The sequence below is a fragment of the Pagrus pagrus genome (assembly GCF_965226575.1).
Source record: "Pagrus pagrus genome assembly, chromosome: 18".
Classification (NCBI taxonomy): Eukaryota; Metazoa; Chordata; class Actinopteri; order Spariformes; family Sparidae; genus Pagrus; species Pagrus pagrus.
The window spans coordinates 11,452,666-11,476,270 of NC_140202.1; the positions used below are offsets into that span (position 1 = coordinate 11,452,666).

Below are 23,605 nucleotides of genomic sequence, written 5' to 3' on the forward strand. Positions count from 1 at the left end.
AAATGCTCATCATCATTTCCCAGAGACCAAAGTTACCTCTTCACATTGTTTCTGTTGTCCAACCAACATTCCACAACTCAGAGACTCTATATTTAATATTTATTTAATATCATAAATGACAAAGAAAAGCAGCAAATCCTTACAGCTGGAACAAGCAAATGTTTTACATTCCTGCTTGAAAAACTGCTATAACAATTATCAAAATAGTTTGATCGACTATTTGATCATGCAGCTCTACATGTGCACCTTCAAAATGCGGCTGTATTAAGATCTAGATGACACACTGACAGATACTGAGATATCATTCTGTGGTGACAGTAATGGCTGCACAGGACTCAGGTGGGGCAGGATTGAAGGGTCAACAGGCCCGGTATAGCAGGTAGGATCAGCTGGCATACTCTTCCTCTTCCTCCCCGAGCGGGCACCAGGCAGGAAACCGGGGTCACTTACAGGTGACTTCCCCCATATTCAGCTACAGCTGGGGCACAGCCGCTAGTGTCTGAATGTGTGTGTGTCCATATGTGTGTGATGTGTAGTTAGTGGGGCAGCCATCACTTTGCATCACATCACATTTGGTCTCCTCTTTACCTCTCCTGCTGTCTCTCTTCCATCTTTCACTGTCGTCTTATCTCCTGTCGCGCTCCACACATATACAGTCAGGTATCCGCGGTATTGGTGGGGATTCCCCCGAATCAATCCAGGAGGGGGACTACCTACTAAGCACCCACACATACACACCCACACACACACACACACACACACACACAGTTCTCTGCTCACCACAGGGAATGAAAACTGTAATATGAACTCACCCTTGGTCTGTATGAAAGCCCATTACAATTCATTTAAACCACAGCAGCCACTGTACAGTAGTGGATTTGTCTGTGGGTTATGTTTTTGCTCTTCTTCCATATAAACCTTTGTCACCATGACTGCAGACACTTTATCTCAGTGATTACAGTAATTCACAGAAAAGTTAAAGGGACAATACACCACCAAAGCAAACCAACATACAGTATTTTTCCTTTGGTGTGAGTTGCCAAGTTTTGGAGATGTCTGCCCTCAGAGGGTAAACATTCATGCGTCTTCCTCCGTGTAAGGTTAGCTAGCTTAGTTAGCATAGTTAGCAGGCCTCTGGTCCATTAGAGATGGCGAACACTTTCTTCTGCGTGGCGATACAGACAGAAAATAGTTCCAGTAACAGGGTCGTGATTTCTTGAAAGAGGCATTGCTGTTGAGTTTGTTGAATGTATTTTTTTGGCGCGCAATGTAGTTCCACTATATTCAACATCTCTCATCATTCATCAACTCATGCCAAAACAATGATAAATAGCACTGCAAATAAGATGAAACATGTATTTTTCATTTTGGGGTGAACTGTTCCTTTAAACACTGTTACACTGTGCATTAGGAAACCATTGGAAATATGATGCATCATGTGTTCCACTACTTTTTTGTTTGTCAAGAAGCTTTAATAAATTATACAATCTTCTCTCTCAGTCAAACAATCACATTCCAGCTGCGCTGAAACAGCTGCAACAACACTGTTTTTATCGTGACATCATATTTAGCAGGAAAATGTTGTTGCGTTCTTCCCGCTGTGTGCCACTTCTCATCAAATGCTTAGGCGACCTTCATAAACGCTCACTGTAAGCCCTCTCTTCTGTTCCAGGATCTGTCCGGCTCAATTGATGACCTCCCCACTGGGACGGAGGCCGGCCTGGGCTCAGCCGTCAGCGCCGGCGGCTCCTCCAGCAGCAGCAGCAGTAGCCAGGGGGAGCAGGGGGGCGCCAGCAACCAGGGACAGTCCCCCTTCTCTCCTCACGCCTCCCCCCACCTCCCCAGCCAGAGGAGCGGGCCCTCTCCCTCCCCGGTGGGCTCGCCCGCAGGCTCCACTCAGTCCCAGCAGTCGCGATCGGGCTCCGGACCCATCTCTCCTGCCAGCGGACCCCCTGCCAACACCACCGCACCGGGTAAGGCTGCCATTAGAGCCTTTTAAACTACGTGCGCATGCATCTTTATAATCTCATTTTATCTTGATGAAGGGTGCGACTTGTAACATGATAACTTTATTAGTTTAATCACCACAAACAAACAAGACTATCACTGACAAGACTGCCGTCTGAACCAGACACTACGCTGCGTTTTACATCATGTACCACCGTGTTAGATTCCCTGGGAAATTTGCAAAATTGCTTTACAGCTTAAAGGGAAATTGCTTTGCGCCACCAAACAGGAGGCTGCTGTTTGAAAGCAAATGAGAAATCAACCACAAACACATCAGTCAGTGATGTCAAAGGAGGTTTATTGAAGATGAAAAATAGCTGCTGTGACATCACGGACTGGGGCGTGGCCAGTTTCCAGTCCCACGCGCTCCGGTTTTGATGCGCTCTTTGAAAGTGATACTTTATAGTAAACTTGTTGCTGCTGTAAGCGCAGCACCGTTTTCACACCCACATTTCTGCTTGACCTTTCCATTTATTTTTGCTATTTAAAGACCTGAGCCTGATTTCATTTGTTTTTTAAATATGTGCATTTAAAGAGGATTTTAAAAAGGTCATGTAGTAAACTGACCCTTATGCAGAACAGGGAGACAAGTTTCCACACATAACAACATTCAAATGCAGTGTGTTTTGCATTGTGAGAGTAAATTGCGAGGATAAAGCACTGGCATCACATTTGTCTATAAACAAACAAATCAAGCTAGGAAAAAACAGGATTACAAGAGGAAACCATTGTTTATTTGCCTTGAATCAGTGTCTTAATTGAATATTATTACCTATTATAATACTCTCTGTGTAAACCTAACCACTAAGACGTTCCTTAAGTGTTGGGTGAGCAGGGTCCGACCTCTTTTTATGAACCATAGCATAAGGGTGGTAGCATCCAGGTTTAATAGCACCTCTTTTTTCTCACCTCCAACTCACCGTATAATCCATCCAGATCAATTTTCATTCTGCCAGTTTGGACAGAGGATGAAGCCGAGTGCACACTGCAGCAGAAAACCAAATAATATCAATCCAGCATGTCTAGACTTTGATATCTCGGGCCCATTTGAAATCCTAATTTAGACCGCGGAGGAATATTACAGCTTAGTGCCGAGCACTTCATGGAATATGTCTCATTCATTTTCTCCACACAGGTTTTGTCCTTGCATAGGAAGGATTTGTTAAGTCTTTGATCACAGTGTTGTAGAAACACGTCCCTACAATTCAGGAGAATTTTAATAAAGTCCATCTCCCTGCTACCTGCGGATCGCTCAAGTATTTCCAACATTTATGTCCAGACAATATTTCCTCTCCACTCTCAGTGTTAATGAATTGAGACTGACTGGTAGTGGAGGACCTCCCATCTGATTTGTGGCCTTATCTGAGATATGGCAGGCCAAACAAGACACCAACAGGATTATCAGACAATGCACGGTGTGTCTGTCTGTCTCCTGAGGCCAGAGCAGAGCGCATAACCATTTAGATAAACACTGAGCATTATAAACCAGTGTGGATCTGATTTGTCTCAGACAGCCCTGTGAATCTGTGTGTGTCTGCGCGTGTGCACGCCGTTCCCGCCCGGCCTCCCCGTCACTGCGTGGCTGATCGGAGCGTCAGCATGTCTCAGACTTGTCAGTCACTCTGACGAGGCGGGGCAAAGTGTCTTGAGTGAGATCCTGACGCCTCCTCCTCTTCCTCCTCCTCCTCCTCCTCCTCCTCGCAAGCGCTTACCAGAGTGATTGACGCTAATGAAAAACTGGGACAGTGGTTTTTCCAGGCGCCCGTGCCAAGAATCATGACGAGAATCCGGAATGAGGCGGCAAAGACGAGAAGCGAAACCGATCGCTGGGACGTGATTAATAAGAAAATATTTTAAAATATTCCCCGTGCCAAATAAATGGTGATAAAGCGTGGAGCAGTGAGTAACATCTGGCATGTTTTAGCGGCTGTACTACAATCAGTTTGAATTAGATCAAGGAGCAGCCAGCCTCAGAGAGACACGGGAGAACTAATGTGGTTAGCACACATCTGATTACTAACGCTCCGCTTTCTACACTTCATCACAAGTTAGGACACTTTGGTTAATGTTGTCGTTTTAGTTTGGTACAAGTCAGTGAGGAGAGGAGGGAGCAACACTGTGTATTTATGTCTCGGTATGTATATTCAGCACTCCTACTTGTGTTACTCCTGCAGCCAAAAAAAAAACAACATAGCTAATTATTCAAGCCAGTTTTGTGAACAACAGTGTCCTCTAAATAAACTTAATAAGGCAAACATTAATGAGCTAATTAATTAGTTTGAAAAAAAATTACACTTTTCGTTCGCCGTAGTTTGAGCACCAGTCAAGAAACAGTCAAAACACAACATATCTCGTGGCTGCTTTGGATTGGGGTTCATTAAGGCCACTGTCGGTGGAGAAATTGAAATTGCCGGCTCTTCTATAATTGATTCTGCTCCTCGACTGACATAAAAACCTGCTGTTTACATTAATGTTGGAGGTAATTTTTCTCCGACGAAACTCCATCATAACTGTGCCGTGAATGTCACCACACGATGTCACATTGTGAGTTTTTATCGATTCATCCCCCACAATCCGGCACACAAAAACATTTTCTTTATTGTTCTACTTGAAGGTGCACTTTGTAGTTTTGGGGAAAGCATTTTAATCAGAAGAGAAAGATCTACATTTATTCCTAAACAAACAAACCCTCTTCGTTTTCACGATGGAACAAACTGAATAAACCAACTGACCTTAAAGGACAACACAGTTTCATGTTTAAATTTGGCGGACCCTGCCATCTTTCTTCAAACAGTGTTCTGAGGATCTCATTTTCTTCTGACAACAGCTTGTTTATTCAGTTGTGAGTTGTGAGAGTTTGAATTATCGCTCCGAAACTGCATGGTGCCTCTTTAAATCATCCTGAATATGATTTTGTGTTTACGAGTAGCATAAGGGGGCTGCAACTACCATTTCATAGTACAGTCCTCGGTTGTATAGTGATAATTAATTAGCAGAATTTTTTTCCCTTTAAATACAAACAGTATTTGTAGTGCCAAAGTGTGTGTTCACACAAATGTGTACCCTGTTAACAGGTAAAGATGTATTAATAAATGACTGTAAGTAAAGGTACGTCATCCCAGGGCTTTGTAAAAATAGTAATTTTGTATATGCGTGTGTCTTTGTGCGCGTGTGTTTGTGTGTCAGTCCGTCAGTCTGTCACCGGTCAGCCTGACTCGGTGGAGTGATGCGACATGTCACACGGCTGAGCACTCACGGGACACACGTTACCCTTGACAGCGGTCAGAGGAGAGCAATTTCATCATGTCATCCTTTCACCTGGCTGTCAGACACACACACACACCGAAAAACACACACATCAAAAAATAACACTGACGGCAGGTAAAGCATACATAACAGCGGGTTTTCCCTGTGAAACATATATGATCGCGCATATAAATCACCTGAATATGCTTGGAGGAGTGACAGTGTTGTGTTGTGTCTGTGTTTGTGTGTGTGTGTGTGTGTGTGTGTGTGTGAGAGAGAGAGAGAGAGAGAGAGAGAGAGACAGAGGGGGAGACTGACAGATTGCCAGCCTATCATACACCCATACACTTGCACAAATCTATCTTGTCGGAGCTCCACGGCACGCCTGTGATTCCGTCGTCTCCTCACTCCCCCCCCCCTCTCTCTCTCTTTCTGTCTCTCTCTCCGTCTCTCCATGAAGCAAATCCAATACACTGTAACATTATCCGGGCCTCGCCTTGCTATTTGGATTCTCTCCCGGAGCCAAAAAGGCACACACAGGGCCAAATTGATTTTCCTGTTGCGCTAGATTTGTGACAGTCGAGCAGAAATCACATTGCTCAACCGCCAACCTCCCCCTCCTCTTCCTCCACCTCGTATTCACGCACACACACACACACACACACACACAAACAGACTTTGATACATACACACACGCACGCACCTCTTTCCTCCCAGTGTCTCTAAAGCAATTCAGAGCGTCCTCAGAATATTTTTCTTCTTCCATGAGACATCGGGGACGAGGCAGGCAGACATTCCTCTCTCATCCGGACTGATGCGAGGCTGAAGAGGACGAGCTATGAGCTGGAGAGTGCAGAACACAAGGCCCTGGAAAAGTTCAGCCCTCAGTCCCTAATGCCGAACTTCTTCAGGAAAGACATCAAATATGCTGATTTGTGTGCGTCTGCATTTCCTGGATATTTCTAGATGTAGATAACATAGTGTGATGTGTGTGGTTTGGAGTGCGTACACGGGCTGTGTTGTCACCAGGGTGACAAACCTGTCAGTATGGCGTCACTTCCCGTCAGCCTGAATATGGTTGTCACCAAGAATGAGTGGAAGACGTATCCATTAGCAGACTGAACCTGACTCGCACAGAATCGAACTTCACACAAACACAGCAGAGAAACTCAGTTGTCACCAGCTCGGATCAGCGGAGCTGATAGGGTGGAGCTGATAAGGAGGAGAGATTCACATGTCTGCTGTCTGAGGTAAAAATCCCATAACAAATATCAGTGTCAACAAAATATACTGCGAGAAAACACACCGCTCTTCTGGCTGCTTTCTGATTTTAAAGTAGTACCCGAGGAAAAGCAGTGCTCCAAAATCACCTATAGCTGTTCAGTTGAGATGAGTTTTTGTCTGTGTTGTTTCTTGTGCAACCTTCTAGGACGTGGCAGATCAGCGGAGGCCAATGCACGAGGCGGCTAGTCCAAAAATCATTTTTAAAGATTGGATTCGAGGATTGTGTTCTCAGTGATGGTGCAAGTCTCTCCTGCTTAAAAGTTTTTGAATGTTACTTATTTATTTATTGGTTGGTCAAACGTTAGCTAGAAAGCTAAAGGCTTGTGATCCAGCTGCTGGACTATCTCAAGCCATATATTGTCCTTGACTTGGCTGTTGAGGTAGTCGTTGTGGTGTTTCCCAAATACAGTATTGGATGCTGTGAGACCAAATTAATAAGGTTTTCTCCCATTTTGACCTGGACACAGATGAAACAAAGGATTTCATTGGTCAGAGGTATATTTCCACTGCACTGTGCATACGTTAATAAGAACCCATAAAACCATTTTCTATACATTTACGTGCCAATTTTTTGGGACAATAATCTGTGCTTGGTGTGAAAAGGCTTAAGATAAATACCCGTGGCTACTGCAGGGATGACCCGGGAGTAATTCCTGATAATACACATTCACATTGCACACAAAAGCCAGACGTTAGCAGGGTTAAGTTGTTTTTTTGGCCAGTGTGACAGGGGTATTATTGTACAGACAAACTTTGGTTGAATGTTTTGTGTTGCTGTTATCACTAAGCTTTTCTCCATCAAATCTGTTTTGTTGAAGCTGCTGACCATTTTAACCCCTTAGAAAATAAGCAGTAACCCCAGTGTCCCTGTCACCGTAGCAGTGTGTGTGTTTGTTTCAGACTGGAAGGCTGTAATGAGACAAACTCAACTAGATTGGGACTGTCTGTATTTACGGCTGTTTTCAGATGTGGTCTGTGCTTGGCGGTATTTTCATCTCTCTATCTGTGTGTGCCTGTGTTTACACATTTGCGTCTGGTTGTCTGCTTCGCTTTGAGGGTCAAACTGCAATACTTTTCCACATTGCGCGGCTGCTAATTGACACAGAGCACATCCACACTCCTCCATGGCCCAGCAGCTCACACTGTCTGCTGCGGAAAATCACAAATACTCATCGCTCCCTCCTCTATTTTTCTCTCTCTCTCTATTCTCCTCCGAGGTCCAGTTAACAGCACATCCCCCCTCCTCCCCCCCGCCTCCTCCACGTCTCGCCTCTCCTTCGTCTCTCCTCACCCCTCCAAGTTTTTATTTTCTTTTAACGGGGTGATTGGAGCTCGCGGGCGAGCGCTCGGGAGAGTTTAAGCTGTGTATCTGCGCTCCGCTTCAAGTGCTTCCAGGGCCTAGAAAGGACAGAGAGGTCAGGGCGAGTGGAGGAGGCAGAGGGGAAGGAGGGATGGATAGAGGGTGGGAGATAGAGAGGGTGAGAAGGCCAGGCCTGTCCAGTTAGTTAGCTTAAGGGTCCGTCCCAGTGAATCTCCTCCAACCCGCTTTACATCTGCTCTTGTCCTTTACATCGTCTCGCAGCGTAGCCCGTGGTTTGCTTGCAGTTTAACATTTCAGAAAAATATAGTTCTATCTCTAATTATGATAATGAGAAACACAGATAGAAAAAACAATTTCGCAGCGGTGCTGGTAGGTTTCCGCGTTTGGGTCAAAGGTCAAGCACAGATGCCTGGAAGGGACCAGAGTGATGACCTCAGATCAGGATTTTATGCGTAAAAGTGGCCATTTACACAAACAATGTCAGTAAACGACTTCCCAGACTAAAGAGAAAAAACTAATTTGCAAAAAATCGGACCAGGAAAGATGCCGCGGGGACGTTCAGCCAAAACTTGTATTTTTCCTCTGTTAGTGGTGCAAGTTATTACAAGAAAGCAGTGGAAGAGGGTGGGTGGGGTGAGTCTTAATGCGAGTGTGTTTTGCAGTGTGGAGTGCGTGGAGCCCGGCGAGTTTTCTAGTCACACCACTCCCTGAGAGGCTGCGTGGTGGGAACACTGCCTCTGGCTGTCCCTGTCCCTCTCTCTTTCTCTCATTATTTTTATCGTGCTCGCTTTCTCTTATGTTCCCTCTTGTGTCTCACGTTCCCTCGTCCCCACCCTTTCCTCCCCATCTCTGTTTGTCTCTGCTGCTTTCTTCGCTCAGAGCGTTGCTGCGGTGCAGGCCTCCCACCGAGGAACAAGGCTGAATTTTCCATCCGCATTTCTGCCTCTGTTCCTCCCTCTCATTTCTCAGCGTCTCTCCTCCAGCTCTCTTTCTTCACTTCTGTCCTCCTTTTTTAACAGTCTTCATCCCCATCCAAGCATCAACCCCCCCCCCTACCCACATCTATCCCAGACTCCCACGTCTCTCCTCCTCCTGATGGCTGCTCGTGTTCGTGTGAAACAGCAAAAATGCCCTCCCCGCAGACGCACATTATATTCACAAAGCACACCGTCGGCCAAAACAGAAAAAAAATAAATAAATAAAAGATGGCACAGGCTTGCTGCGTTAGCCGTTTAGAGAAATCCCATTCTGACTCCGTCCGACTGGAAAACCCTAACCGAACCCTAACAGTGCGCAATTATTTTCCCTCCCCAGCACCTATTTTCCTGCCTTCTCTCACTCCATCGCTCTCTCTCCCACACATCCCGCTCGCTGTTTTTTAGCTTAAGCTGCAGTTTTGCTTTACTTACAGTTGCTACTCAGCACTGGAAGTAATGAGGATCTTGGGAAAGCGCTTGTTTTGCGAGCCACTGCAGGCCTGCGCTCGTCCCCTACAGGGAGAGTTAACTGGCATTAGCCCCCGGCTTGGAGAGGCATTGACTCGCACCCATTGAGATCTAAACCACCATTATTGGAGCCCGCTGTTTATCTGCCTCTTTCCCCTAAAGACGTGGCGAGTAGGGGATATTGCCTTGGCGCGCGTGTGTGTGTGTGTGTGTTTGTTGGGTGGTGCAGGTGTGTGTGCATTTACAGCCTAAGGGTTGTATTAAGAGATCGTGCTGAAGCAGCCTTTTCTCTGTATTCTACACCAGTTTATTAGCGCGCACCACTGTTACTTCACTTTAGCAAAAATGGCCCCCCGCTGCTCCAGGGGGTCTGTATGTGTGAGAAACAGTGAGGGTGCAGTTATGTGTGTGTGTGTGTGTGTGTGTGTGTGTGTGTGTGTGTGTACAGTAAATGTGTGTGTACATGTAGCAGAGAGATCACTGTGTCCTGGCGTATACATATACCTGCACACTGTTGCAAGCATGACGTACTCCTTCCTTTCATCTGCAATTAATAAAAGTCTTTTCATTGACTCTCAGGTCGACTCTTCTTCATCCGCATCACACACACACACACACACAGTAGCTTCTAAGCTTAATATTACCAGGGCCCTGAAACAAAACAGAAATATGGCCACAAGTACTCTCTCTCGGCTTTGAACTTCCCCTGCATTTGCGTTTGAAACCCTGATGAAAAAAAAGCTTCAAAGACCACACTCCCTCTCTTCAAAGGAGACTCAGGGTTGCCTCGACAGTCCTCGCGGAGCAGAAATTTAAAATGTGTATTGGGTTTTTAGCGAGGAGCATTATCTCCAAAAAACCGCAATGAACTCCCATTACTTTTGGCCCTGCTGCCTTGTATCATGAGGAAATAGAAGAAAATGGATGTGCTCACTAAGTGCCTTTTTACAAAGAGGAAATTACAGTTATTTGACTCTTCAGTGGTATTCCAAAAAGAGCGTCTTCGTTGTAGATTTCCTCCTGTTCCTCGTGGTCGTCTTGCAGCAGGTCCCGCCTTGAGAGAAGTTCCCATCAGCACGATCAAAGCATCAGATGCGTTCGTCTATAAAAGCCCGGTGGTCTCGTAGGTCAGTGTTGGGGATAAACATTTGCACAGGTGCGCTCTCATGAATGAGCCGTGTTTGAAGCTGCCACCAAAAATCACAGATTAAGTGGTCCAGCTCTTTCAGAATAAAAGCATCCAGTCAGAAAGTTTTTTGTTTGATTAAAATTAATTCTAAGAATGCACTTAGCTACTGTTGCCATTAAATCTTAATATGCATGTAAGCAAGTGGCAGGGATTTTTTTTATGCACTCTATTTTTCTGTGTGTATATTTATGTGTAAGTGCTCAGCTGGGCGCCTGTGGAGGTGTTAATTGAAGAGAGTGGATGAAGATGCATGCTGAGGGACAGCAAGATATTACCATGCCATACCACTGCCATGTGCTAATTGTGTTATAGAGCACTTGTGGGAACACAAGCAATTTAAGACAACACATACAAAGAGATCGAAGCACTGAAACAAAGACACAATAAAGCACGTACCCATTAAAAAAAAAATAAAAAACATAAGCAAAACCTGGGAAAAAATACAAGAATGATCACAAATATTTAAAGGGGCTCTGTGGAGCTTCTGTTAGTATACATTAGTGGACTCCAGAACGTGCATAAAGTCACATCCTTTGGACTATTGTGGAAGAAAAATCCTCCACGGGCCTGTATAGGCAACCGGGAGAGACGGGGAAGGGCTCATTTTTCACGTCACGTTACAATCCGCTCTCATATGGTCAATAAAAAGTGATTCATACGTGTAAATTGATACAAATTGTTACGAGGAGCCCCTTTAAATACAGCCATGGAGCAACTAGACCCTCAGAAATGTAGAAGAAAACTATTTTTATTTCTAAAATAAAGAAACGTATTCAAAGATACACATACCGGCGCAAGTGTACACAGAAAAATCACATATTGTACATAATTCTGGCCAGATGGGCTTTGAAATCACACACACTCAGTGACGCCAGTCAGAAGACGGCACCCTGGATGTTGGATGGAAGTGTCTCCTATCCGTTTATTTGTTCTACATTTTTATTCATAGCTAGCAAACACGGCCTTTTTTTCTGCGGACAGGGAAAGATATACAGTCAGCTCTTGTTGACATTTAGCTCTCTCCCCTCTCTCTTTCTCTCAGCAGCACGTGGAGATGAACTGCACGTCAAAGATTCAGCGTATGAATTATTAATAATACGGATTAAATGTGCCAGGACTCACTGTGGAGCCTGTTTGTTTTATTTGGACGTAATTATTTAATGGCACCCTGTTAAAAATTACAGTGAGGAGAGGAGAGGAGAGGAGAGGAGAGGAGAGGAGAGAAAGCAAGGGAGGAAGTGAGAAGATGTGAGAAGAGGCTTTGTTTGGACAGTAATTGGTCGAGAAATAATTACGAAGTGCTCCGAGCTTCACACGTTCATCGCAAAGAAAGAGGGAAGGAGGACTCAACTATACTACCACGCCTCTCTCGTCTGTTTCTCAATTTCCTCTTTCCCAGCAAGGTCTCTGTTTCTTGTCGTTTTTCTTTATCTCCCTTTGTATATCTCTCACACACGTACAACGCTCATGGACAAATGCACTCGTATGTCTTTGCATTAATCTCATCTGTGGTGACAATTTACACCGGTATGTTGAGAGAGCAGTGGAGCATGGAGGGCACTGTTCCCTATTTGTACCTTCCTAGTGGCACTCACACACACACACACACACACATACAGTCCAAGCTGCTGCCACCACCACTCTGCCATCCAAACAAACAGAGTCTGACAGCAAAGCTGGTGCCTGGCATGCATCCCTGCTCACACACAAACACACACACACACACACAAAGGCTAGCCCGTATCGGGGTCGACTTCATAGTTTAAGGGTTCAGTAAACTCCTGCTAGCGTGCTTCATCCTAACTACCCATCCACCCGTCTAATCTCGTCCCGCAACTAAATCTGTCCCTCTGGCAACAAGTGGGCATGACCCTGTGCAAGTACGAGAGGCATTAGGGTCCTCCGGTCAGACACGTAAACGCAGACTACATGAACGGCACCGTCAAGTGTTCATGCACACACTGGTGCAGAAACGCACACACAGCTGCATACACACATACATACAGTACATAGCAGTGGTGGGAAGTAATCAGGTACATGTATTGGAGTATTGTACATAGTCAATCATTCAATACATGTCGAATCTAAATATTTGTTTCAGTACTTATTTTCTGCGGTACCAATACACCGGTTCGCTTTCTCCCTCTCGCTTCTCTTCGACAGCGAGTAGATATGCACATTTTTATTTTAAAAAAATCTTTGTTTGCTGTTCCTTTCTGCTGTTCTCAGCAACTAGTCAGGAGAGGAAAAGTCATGTCTCGTTGTCACGTTACAGCTTTTTATAAAAATAACTATAAATACCCCAATGGTATCAAATATAGATTTTTTCATGGTGTTTCAAAGTTAGAAATTCCAGTATTGTGACAACAGTAGTACGTAGGTTTAATTTGAGCAACTTGTACTTCTACTGCACCACATTTCAGAGGCAAATACTGTACTTTTTACTCCTCTGTTTTATGACAGTTGCATAATTACATTGTAATGCTTAATTAATAATAATATTTTTTTAAATTGTAATAAACATTCACATATGCCACAGTGCATAAGGAGTACATTTACTTTTTAGGAGTTTCTTTCTGTTGCATGTGAAGATTTATACTCGTTATTGGGTGGAAGTATCTAATTAATACTGCTATACTTTTATGAGTATTTTTCCAAGTCTGCAATTCTACACAGACTAAATGTAATTGAGTAATGAGCACAATTTGAATTAATATCTAAACCTTTCATCTGAATTTTTGTAGCCCATAAGGCCATCTGATCACAAACGGGCCAGTGAAAACCGTGACATATAGACAAAAACACAAAACTCTGCAGCAGGCCCAGGATTGGGGAGGTGACCATGACTACTGAGCAGAACAGCGCAGGAGTTTGCAGTAATTAAACATCAACGGTTAGAAAGTAACTTGTGTTTGAGAAGAATACTTTGTATTTTCATTTAAGTATTACTCTGATACCAGGAGTGTATACATTAGAGTAATGTATCTGTACTCCTTCACAACTGCTCATAATGGAGTATTTTAAGATTGTTTGGAATTTCTGCCTTAACTTAAATAAAGCAGTGTTTTGTTTGCCACTGGTACATATGGGCACAGAAGCACACACAACTAGTGTGCATTGTTTCTTTAACGTTCACACGCTGACGTTTTTCCCCTTCCCTCTTGCCACATGGTGACAGAGTAACTAATCGAATATTCCCTCTTTGAAGCAGCGCCGCTGGATCTATTCATGTGTGAGGCAGGGGGTCTGTATTTGTGGGTGTGTGTGTGCGTGTGTGTGTGAATATTTTAGCACATATCTTATTGTGCTCTTACGAGTGTTTCCTTGTGTGTTCGAGTGTGTTTATTTACACTTGTTTGTCCAATGACTTCTGTGTCTGTGTGCATGTGTGTTTGCGCGCACGTGTGTGTGTAGGCGGCCTGGTGTATGGAAATGTTGTTTATGCGGTTTTATGCAAAGCAATTATGTTGACTTAATTGGGTTTGTTTATGTGGAGAGTGTGCCACCTCCAGTCATGTATTACTGTTACTGTGGACAGACACGTCACACACACACACACGTATGCACACACACACATCTCGGAGCGGCACACTTTCTGCTTTGTGATTGAATAATGTGAAGTGTTCCCTTTATAATAAGGGATTTATATTCACAGTGAGTTTTAAGAAGACTGTAGCAGCAAAAAATGTGTTAATACAGCCCTCCTGTACTTCATAATGCATCATCCTGAGTAGACGATTACACTTGGCACATAGTCCTACTTCTATAGAGTCAAGTCAAAACATACACTGTAATTGTGAATATAAGTAGTGACAACATGTACGGTTGAATAGCGTCGCCTCATCTACAGCGAACTACAACCAGTGCAGTTTAAAAACACCAACCACTCTTCCTGTTGTCCTTCCCTCTCCTCATTGTCTCAGGTCTGAATCCAAAGATAAAAGGTTAATTTGCCATCTCTCTCCTTCCTCTAGGCCAAATCAATCCACCACAGTCTCTGTCTGCCATTGTCCTAATCAGACTCTCAACTCACTATTGGATTTCAATGGAACAGGCGCAGCCCAAAGACCTGCACAATCAATGAGCCTCAAATGGCTCCGGTTTTCTATAGGGGATCGCTCTGGTTTTAATGCTTACACAAGGAAGTGGCACAGGGTCCAATGACTTAATATGTCCTCTGGAAGTGCATTTGTCATTTAGCTTATAGTGAACCGCAAACAACTTCATGTATAGTGATTGTGCTGAGCTCTTGGCATCAAGAAACAAATCCAGAGCAGCTTCATTGAAGATAAAACCTTCAACTTAATACTGATGTCGCGTTGCTTTTCTTCCAGCAGTCGAGTGGCAGAAAACTTTTTGAACCAGGTGACTTCTGTGCCATTGAAATAAATGCGGAGAAAAAGACAAAAGTTATTATCCATTGCTTTATTGTTACAACAGTTCCTTCAGTTTTCAAGCGAATGGGAAGCAAATATAAATCCATTTTCTGTTGACCTCGCTTCATGCAAAGAAGAGTATTCAATACGTGCAAAAACAATTTCTTTTAATCTGACAGCTTTTCGTTGAAAAGACAGAGTTGAACCGTTGTTGCTCTGAAATGTGTCAAGTCAGTGCAGTATCAAGTGGATGTCTGAATCCAACAATCCTCTCGTTGTTCTTCAGGCTCCACTATGGCCCCGCAGAACTCTGGGAATGGACCAGATGGATCCCACCCGCCAATCACCCGCTCGCCTATGGCTCAAGAGAGAGGTATGTGTATGTGTGTGGCCACCATTTGGTGTTTGGCCTTGTCGGGGAGGGGAATAGTGAACGTTGTTTGTCTACAAGGAGAATACAAAGCTTAAAGGTGCAATATGTAAGAATTTAAGTTAAAGCTGTCAAAATTTATAATGATCAACAACATATGAAGAAATAACAGTTGTGATTATGATTGTGTGTTGGTATGGTTAAAGCAAGTATGTCTATGTATTGTGATAGTCCGATAGTAAACAACACCAACAATCCCCCGGTGCTTCAAGCTGCCAGTCCGGGCAGAGTCAGCTAATATAAACTAAGCTTACCAGCTAACGGCACCGACAGTTGGCAGCAGTTAGCAGCTATGTTTGGGGTTATTTAAAGTATGAAATTGACAGGTGGCAAATTTAATGTTTGTAGAGTGGAATGATGTGCATTCGTTTTTTTTTAATATATTTTAGTGAAACTAGGTTGGCCTGCGAATGCATACACTGTAGTCTTTGTATGTGATCAACATATATAGTGTCCAAAAGAACAGATTGCACATCACACTCAGATTAAAAGAGGCTGTGGAAATAGTTTGTTTCTTTACATTCCACACCGGTGAGGCGTGCATGAAGAGTAGAGACCATAGCTAAGAAAAACAAAAATGGTATGTTGGCTGTGCTCAGAGGAAAGAAATAACAATGATTGTAATGAAAGATTTTCTGTGGAGGATGTAAACAAACAATATGGCTGGTTTGGCTCAATGCAGGCCTTTGTTTTTCTTTCTTCTGCTGTTCCAAACTGACTTTGTGTGCCACCCACTTTACACCTTTCATATTCTGTATTCTTGTCCAGTATGTGTTTAAAACTAACTTTTTAAACACATGCTGGATTAAATGATACTTGTTGTCGTTTCAGCTGAGCAGGTGCTTTCACACACAGACACAAGGATTTAGCATTGTGCCTCATCGTGGGCCAAGTTAGGTCATGGTAAAACAATGGTTTGGTAAATATGTAACAGTAAACATTTAGTCAACTTATCCTGGACTATGTTCAACTCAGAGTGTGTTTTTTTTTTTTGACAGAGCCACTTCATTTTTGGACACACTGGCTGCCAAAGGCTTGTATCGTGATTGCTAACCCACAGGCCACATGTGCCCGCCAAAACGGGAAATTGTTTCCTGCAATTACGGCCACTTCTCGAGTATTACTAAAAACAGCAGAATTGCTCGTGAAAAAAAAAAATATGCATCCACACAACACTGCAAAAAACCTGAGAGACTGGGATGTAACCTTAATGGAGTGACTGTGACTCTCCCTCTCTATCAGCCACTGAAGAGCAGTTAGCATCAGAGAGAGAGAGAGAGAGAGACAGAGGGAGTGGATGGATGAAGACAGAGCGAGCGAAGGACTGTAAAAGGTTATTTCCCAACATGATGAAATCAAGCCTGGGATTTAATGCTGCTCTCTAATGCCTGTAAACCCTCGAGCCCTCCCCAGCCCAGTCCAGGAAACACACAGCGCCGGTTAACAGGGCTGGCTGTTGTTTTTTGCTGTTTTTGCTAGCTAGGATTAAATCCCCCCCCCCCTCCCTCCCTCCCCAACACACACGCCCCACTTTGCTCAAGTGCCTGCCTCCGTAAGAGCCTCTCTCCACTTCTCATTTCCATAAATCCGCTGAATGTCCCTTTTTTTTCCCCTCCCGACTGTCTCTCGCGTGCTTCGCCGACTGCCTGTTGTTGTTGTCCGGTTGAGAGCTCCCCTTCGCTTTGCCAGAAAGAGAGAAAGGTTTATGTGTGTGTGTGTGTGTGTGTGTGTGTGTGTGTGTGTGTGTGTGTGTGTGTGTGTGTGTGTGTAGCGAGCGAGAGGGAACGAAGCAGAGAGAGAGAGAGACGGAGAGAAATCCTTGAATGTGTTATTTGCTTTTAGCACTGTCTGCACAATGTTCCTCTCCTCATCCATTTTCCAGGCAATTTAAAGCGCGATATTACACACTGTAATTTTTTTCTCCTCCTCTCCAGAATCCCCTTACCCTAATGGAAGCAAAACATTACAATAATGTCCTCGCTCCTTAAACCCAGCACTCGCAGCCTAAGCACTTTCAGGCCCCAATCGCTCTTTCCCTCCGTTGCACTGTCTTTCCCTCCCACACACACACACTCTCTCTCTCTCTCTCTCTCTGTCTGTCTTGGTCTCTTTCCCGCGCGCACACAGACATCGCGCGTTTATTGCTCTGTTTTCGCCGTTATCTCCCCCCACACGCTCAGAAAACACAAATATGTACACGCATGTATGTGCGCATAAGCATAACGTGGATACACACGGCGTTTGTAAACTTTTATCTCCCTCCTCTCTCCTCACCGATCCTCCCGCCCTCGTAGCAACGAGGAATTATACAAGCGTCAACGTGCCCTCTCCAACTTCCTTTCCCTGAACCCCGAACTCACTAAAGAGTCGGTCTGTGCGCGCTCGTTCAACAAAGCGGGTAGCTATCAAACTTTACAGTCGAGCGCGCCCAATCCATTTACACCTAATCTGCAATACTGAATCCCCTCCTAACACACACACACACACACACACATGCCCACACACTCTCTCTTTTTCCCTCAATGGCCATCCAGCGACCTTTCCTCATTCGTGGTGGATTGGGAGACCTTTCTGTGGGTTTTAAAAACGGAAGGGGAGGCTTGAAAGAGCAAAGCCCAAGCGAGGATCGCTCCAAATGTCAATTTGAATGGTGGAGGCGAGTTTCGGGCCTGAGAGGCTTTGACACATCTATTGACAGAACGGTTTAGAATAACACAGTAGCCGTGGTCAAATCACCGGTTTATTCTGTGGAGAGCGGAGCACATGTTTGGATTTTTTATTATATTCCATTCTGCCCATTCTTTTAAATGCAGACACACACATGGACTCAGCTTTTGCCGGCATACGTCTTTAAGGCCATGTCGACCTGTGCTTTGACCACTGATAGAGTCTATGAAGAGATCAGAGTGTGTGTTTATTTGTGCTCAAGGTTCCTTTTACATGTCAGCCTGTCCTTTTTGCGCAATTTGTGTGATGCCCACTCGATGCTGTGTTACTCACTGATGTGTATCTACGAGTAACAGGAGCCAAAGCCCAGGTAAAAGATTAGGGCTTTAATGAAAAATAAGGTTCTCTTTACATGAGACAATTTAGTGGATCTCCAGATTTGTGAAGCAAGAGAATGATCCCACTCACCTTCGCTCAATTCCTCAGTCAACATTTGATTTCACTGTGTAGGTTCATTTACTACTGAACAGCTCTTTGGGTTTTAGGCCTTGAGCATTATAGGCTAAGTGTTGACGTTGCTTTTTATGTGTATTTGTGCTTTTCAGGGTTCATGTCCAACATGCAGAGAAACCAGGCTAGCTCCCAGTTTGCTTCTCCTCAGTCCGGACCTCCTATGTCCCCCCACCCCTCACCTGGGGGCCCATTGTATCCCGGGATGGGTCCCTACTCCCAGAGTGGCCCCTCAGGCCCTTATGGACCTCAAGGATCCCAGTATGGACACCAAGGTTAGAGCCTGTTCACTCCTTTTGCTTCTTCCTGCCACTTACTCTCCCACAACTCTCCCTACTTTGTTCTCAGGATTATACATCAGAATTACTTCATTAGCAAATTCACTCATTTCTGTGATTCTGTCGAGATCATAAGTGGAGGTGTAACCAGGCCTTTGACACTTTATCATACAATAGTTTCGGTAATAGATTTAGAAGTTACTTTTGATTTGCTTTGAAGTGTTAATAAAGAGCTAACAATCTATTGACGGCACAAAAGTTGATCTAAAGGTCTAGCTTTGTAATATGACCAAATAAGCAGTCCCCCCCCCAAATTTCAGTGTATTCCTTTAAACACGACTGTGTCTTTATCCCGAGGCTTTAATGAGAAAGCGCGTCCTTGGAATCGGGCTCAATGAAACAACACAAAAAAACTCCTGTCACAAAAAGAGAATGTAAATGTCAGGCCACAGTTTGAGAAAGACTATTGGAGAGCCAACATGAGATAATTTGATTTCCCAAAGGCTGACTCCTTTCAAACTATACAATGAATTAATTATGAAAACAGGTCCTGTGTTGACTTTCTGCGTAAACTTTTACTTGACATCAGATTTGTAGAACAACTTGTTTTCTCATTCATCTTACTGGAGTGATCGTTCATTCAAAGGGGTTATAGAGGAGTTTGGAAGGATGACTGTTGGACCCCAATTCTTCATCACACTGGGCCTTGACATCAGTTAATTGGTTTCAAAGAGAGTTTGCTAATGAGTGATACATAAAGACTCATTTTGAAAGACATAGCCATCTTTTGTTTTGGTTTCTAATTCTATCTATAGTGCCAGTCTATCTGTTTCTGCTTAAATGTCACCTAGAATGTCATCAGATCTTCATTCAGTTCCTAATACTAGATAAAGAGGGCCCAGATAAACAAATAATACAATAATTATACTTATTCAGTCATTTAATTAGCAGCATTCAGTTATCTACCATTTCATGTCTTTGTTGGAAATGTGTGTGTGAACCTCTCGGTCATCCGTTCATTTAAAAGGATAATTGAAGTGAGGCGTTTTGATAAATGGGATGACAATTAGGTATGAGTTTAACAGTCCTTGATCTATTGAAAGAATATAAACCTGGTTTGTGATCTTCACCACACAGGAAGTGTGGAAGTTTGCCATGCCTCCATCAAAGTGGATTTCTGCAGCGCTCAGACAAAAAAAAGTTTTCGGAAAAGAAGGGCTGGAAAAGGTTACCATTTCATAAGAGTTTTTTCTCACCAATCCATTGTCAGACGGACGGTGTACAAATGGAGGAAATTCAACACCCAGGGGTGGTCATCCAACAAAAATCACTCTAAGAGCAAGGCTCGAAATACTGTAGGAGGTCACAAAGTAACATCTGAGGATCTACAGGCCTCTTTTATATTGACTAATGTCAATGTTCATGAGTTCACCATCAGACAAACTCTGAACACGAATAGTATGTATGGCAGGATAGCAAGGAGACAGCCACTACTCTCCGAGAAGAACACTGCTGCCCGTCTAAAGTTTGCTAAAAAAAAACAGAAGGCTATTGTGTTTAGGTACAGTTACCATCGGTTGTGCAGGGTTCAAAGGTTTCAGTATAGTACCGATCAGTTAACTTGAAGGTTCACATTTTTTTTCTCAACAGAACTAAATGTGAGATAATTCTGCTCAATGATAAGATGACAAAAGTATAATGTTTTATGTGTTACTCATTCAACTGGGTTCTCGTCCTGTAACTTCTTAATCTAATCACATTGAGAGCACTTTTACGCAGAAATACAAACAATTCTAAAGAGTTCTCAAACTTACGAGCAGTACTCTTTCTCTTTCACACAGATACAGTCTTCTGTCATCCTGTGTGGTGGGTCTCACTGGGGGCATTAAAAAAACACTTCTTTCTGAAGGTGTGACTCTCAGAAATATTCATGAGACGCTTGAACCCTGGAGGGACCTCTCTGCCCTCCTCATGACAAGATTATGAGGAAGCTTCAGACTGACAAGGCAGACTGACACATCGTGAGGTTTTACCCACTGAATGATGATGTCCGGCCCTGTCGTCAGGCACGATGTTGGAAAAAGGGGCCAGTGTTTGTGAAGTCTTTTTTATAGTTCATCAATCATTTTTCCATTCTCAAACATGGCATGATTTTGGATATTTGTTACATTAAATACTTCTATAAACTCAAAGTAGTGTTTGAAGCAGGTTCTTGTATCCAAAAAAGAGCATTCTTAAACATCCCATAAATCCAGCACCAAAAATAAGGACTTCTGCAATAGTTATAGCACCTTACCTATGATTGGGAGTGCCATGTCCTAAAAGTGCACTGTCTCTTCCTTTAATGATACATTTATTGTGTTAGTGTGTGTACATAATCAAAAAGATTTGAGACAGATTTGCGTTTTATCTCACACATAAGGGGGAACTTTACTCTGAGAGGGAAGCTTTTTATAACGAGATGCCCAGCATACAAACACAGGGCTTCAAAAGTTAGTAATTTCAGAGATCCACAACTGCGAAACTTGTAAAGACTAAAAATATGTTGCTTGTTTGAGCTAACTAAGAGAATATATTTAGCAAACCTCCTTCTTTTAAAGCACAGCTAACTTCTCTAATTCAAGCTGTGACTGCAGTTGTTGGAGCAATAGTCTTTGGCTCAGTTTGCCACAGTATACAGGCCTGTTTGATGAGACATTTGGTGAATCAGTCATAACAATCATCAAAACCAGCATTTTCTGATACACGAGAAAAAAACTTGGAGAAAAAAAACACACATTTAAGGAAATATGGAAAAAAAAAAAGTTTGGACCGTTCTCTCTATAATTAAGCATTCTCCGCTCGCTTGTTTTCTCCAACGTACGACTCCCGGCCATCCAACAAACGTTGACATCTGCTGTTGTACTTCGTTTTCTGCCTTTGGCGACACACCAGACGAAACATTATGGTATTTTTTGGTGAATGTGTGTTTTAATGTGTCACCTTGATAAATGCGCCCATCCGTGCGTGTGTTTTCCCAAAATTGCGGCCTCTCCCTCGCATTTGTTAATGTTGATTAATAGCCCTAATGCATTTGGTATTTGGCCTCCCTTCTCCACCCACTCTTATCTCTTAATGTGACTTTGGCTGGGCTGACAGCCCAGTAAGCAGAGAGAAGAAGAGAAATAAAGTAAGCAGAGAGCGACAGCGAGGCGGACTAGCCTGGAAGAAGCTCCGGAGGCAGATGAGCGTGAAATCTCACTGTGATGACAGGAGAGATGTTCCCTTCAGAAACAGAAAGAACAGCTCAGGCCCGCTGTCTTCTCATCGCACACATTTACAATACATCCAGTATATATATGATGGTACACTCTCATTCAAATTGAATACACTTGCGAGTGAGCTGCATCTGTCCTGCATCAGTACTCTAGGATATGTTCAGACAGCAGCGCAGTGTGCACCTAAAAAGTGACACTTCTTGCGAGACTACATTTGTACAGGACACAAGCATATATATATTCTCTTTTTTACTACCTGCTGTATCTACATTTCGCAGTTTATTAGGTACACCCAGATAAAACCGATGCTGTCTGATACAACAACCCTCCAATAAATCCTACTTTCGTTAGCGAGGATGTAATTGAATATTAACCAGCTAATGGGTCTTTTTACCTTGAAATAAAGTCTGATGTCCCTGCAGATTTTCACTATCCAGTGTCTTTTCAGTTGCTGATCAATTGACAAGTGGTGAAATAACAAAACAAATGTCTGATTCATTACATTTACTGTATATGACTTGCAACCTGGAACACAGTAGCATAGCATTATCCCAACATTGGAGTTTCCCACCCTGAGTGTGACATCAGAAGAAAACGGCCATTGTGTGAATATGGTCCATTGTGTTTATTCAGGTGTTAATTCTGTGGTGCAGTTGTATTGTTGTGTTTATTTTGTCAGCCTCATCAATCTGGTAGATAATTTAGCTGGCCAGGACTGCTTTGCTGGATGATGTTGCATTGCATTCTGGCTAAAGTCGAGCTAAGTTCAACTTTTTGCTGGACCACCCAGAGTTTCTTGAAGTGGCCTTCTGCACCTGCACTGTGTCAACACAATGCTCTGACTCAAAGAAAATGAAAAGGCTTTGTTCTATCAGTGCTAATGTCTATCTGAACACAGCCTTACCCTAAAACAAAACCTGTTAACCTTCCTCATATTTCCATTCTTTTGAGAAAAATTGCTAATACACATAAAATATCAAAGCATTACTCCCAACATCTCCCCTACTGGAAACCATTCTTATGAGCTCCAGCACATAGCCAGGACCATAGGGTGAACAGGGCAGACAGCTGCTGGTCATTGTTCTTAATGACAGCTCCATCTGCTTCCCTTCCCTCTCCCTAGCGCACTAACAAATTAGCCAGCCATTAGCTAACACAGAAACACACTCCCAAGTTTCTGAACTCTACTCTGCTGTTTTTCTTGGCCTGCCCGCCTGTATGCTGGGAAAACCTCCTTCCTGGGCTTTTAGGTTGTGTGTGGTGTGTGCGATACTAACTTTTCAGCAATCATGCTCGCCGGCGCTTCCAGTTTGTAGCTTACCGAAGAGCATAAAAACCGTTTGGTGTTGTGTAACTCTGGAGTGCAGCTTGTGTAATCGACTACATAAGCTCCCTCCGACATACAGTTATGGTGATACATGAGACTGCAGGGGGATATGGCCCTTTTACTGACAGTACTAAAATATTTAGCAGTTATTTCCAGAGATCTTTGATTAGATAAGTCTGCTTCCTAGACTGTAACCAAACGTTTTCTTCCAAATAGATGTCAAGTCGAACCCTGCCAAAGCTTCCCTCTTTCGCTGTTTTCTCACTGC

General features: G+C 43.5%; 1 protein-coding gene across 13 annotated transcripts in view; it reads left to right on the plus strand.

Annotated features, from left to right (window-relative positions):
* LOC311274230 (AT-rich interactive domain-containing protein 1B-like) overlaps nucleotides 1-23,605 on the plus strand; it is a 216,168-nt gene that overhangs the window by 157,268 nt on the left and 35,295 nt on the right. For all 13 annotated transcript variants that reach the window (XM_084381733.1, XM_084381731.1, XM_084381739.1 and 10 more), the window contains 3 exons: nucleotides 1,673-1,973; nucleotides 15,155-15,241; nucleotides 18,571-18,750. In XM_084381733.1, the coding sequence (XP_084237859.1) occupies nucleotides 1,673-1,973; nucleotides 15,155-15,241; nucleotides 18,571-18,750 (568 nt within the window). The remainder of the gene's footprint in view (nucleotides 1-1,672; nucleotides 1,974-15,154; nucleotides 15,242-18,570; nucleotides 18,751-23,605) is intronic.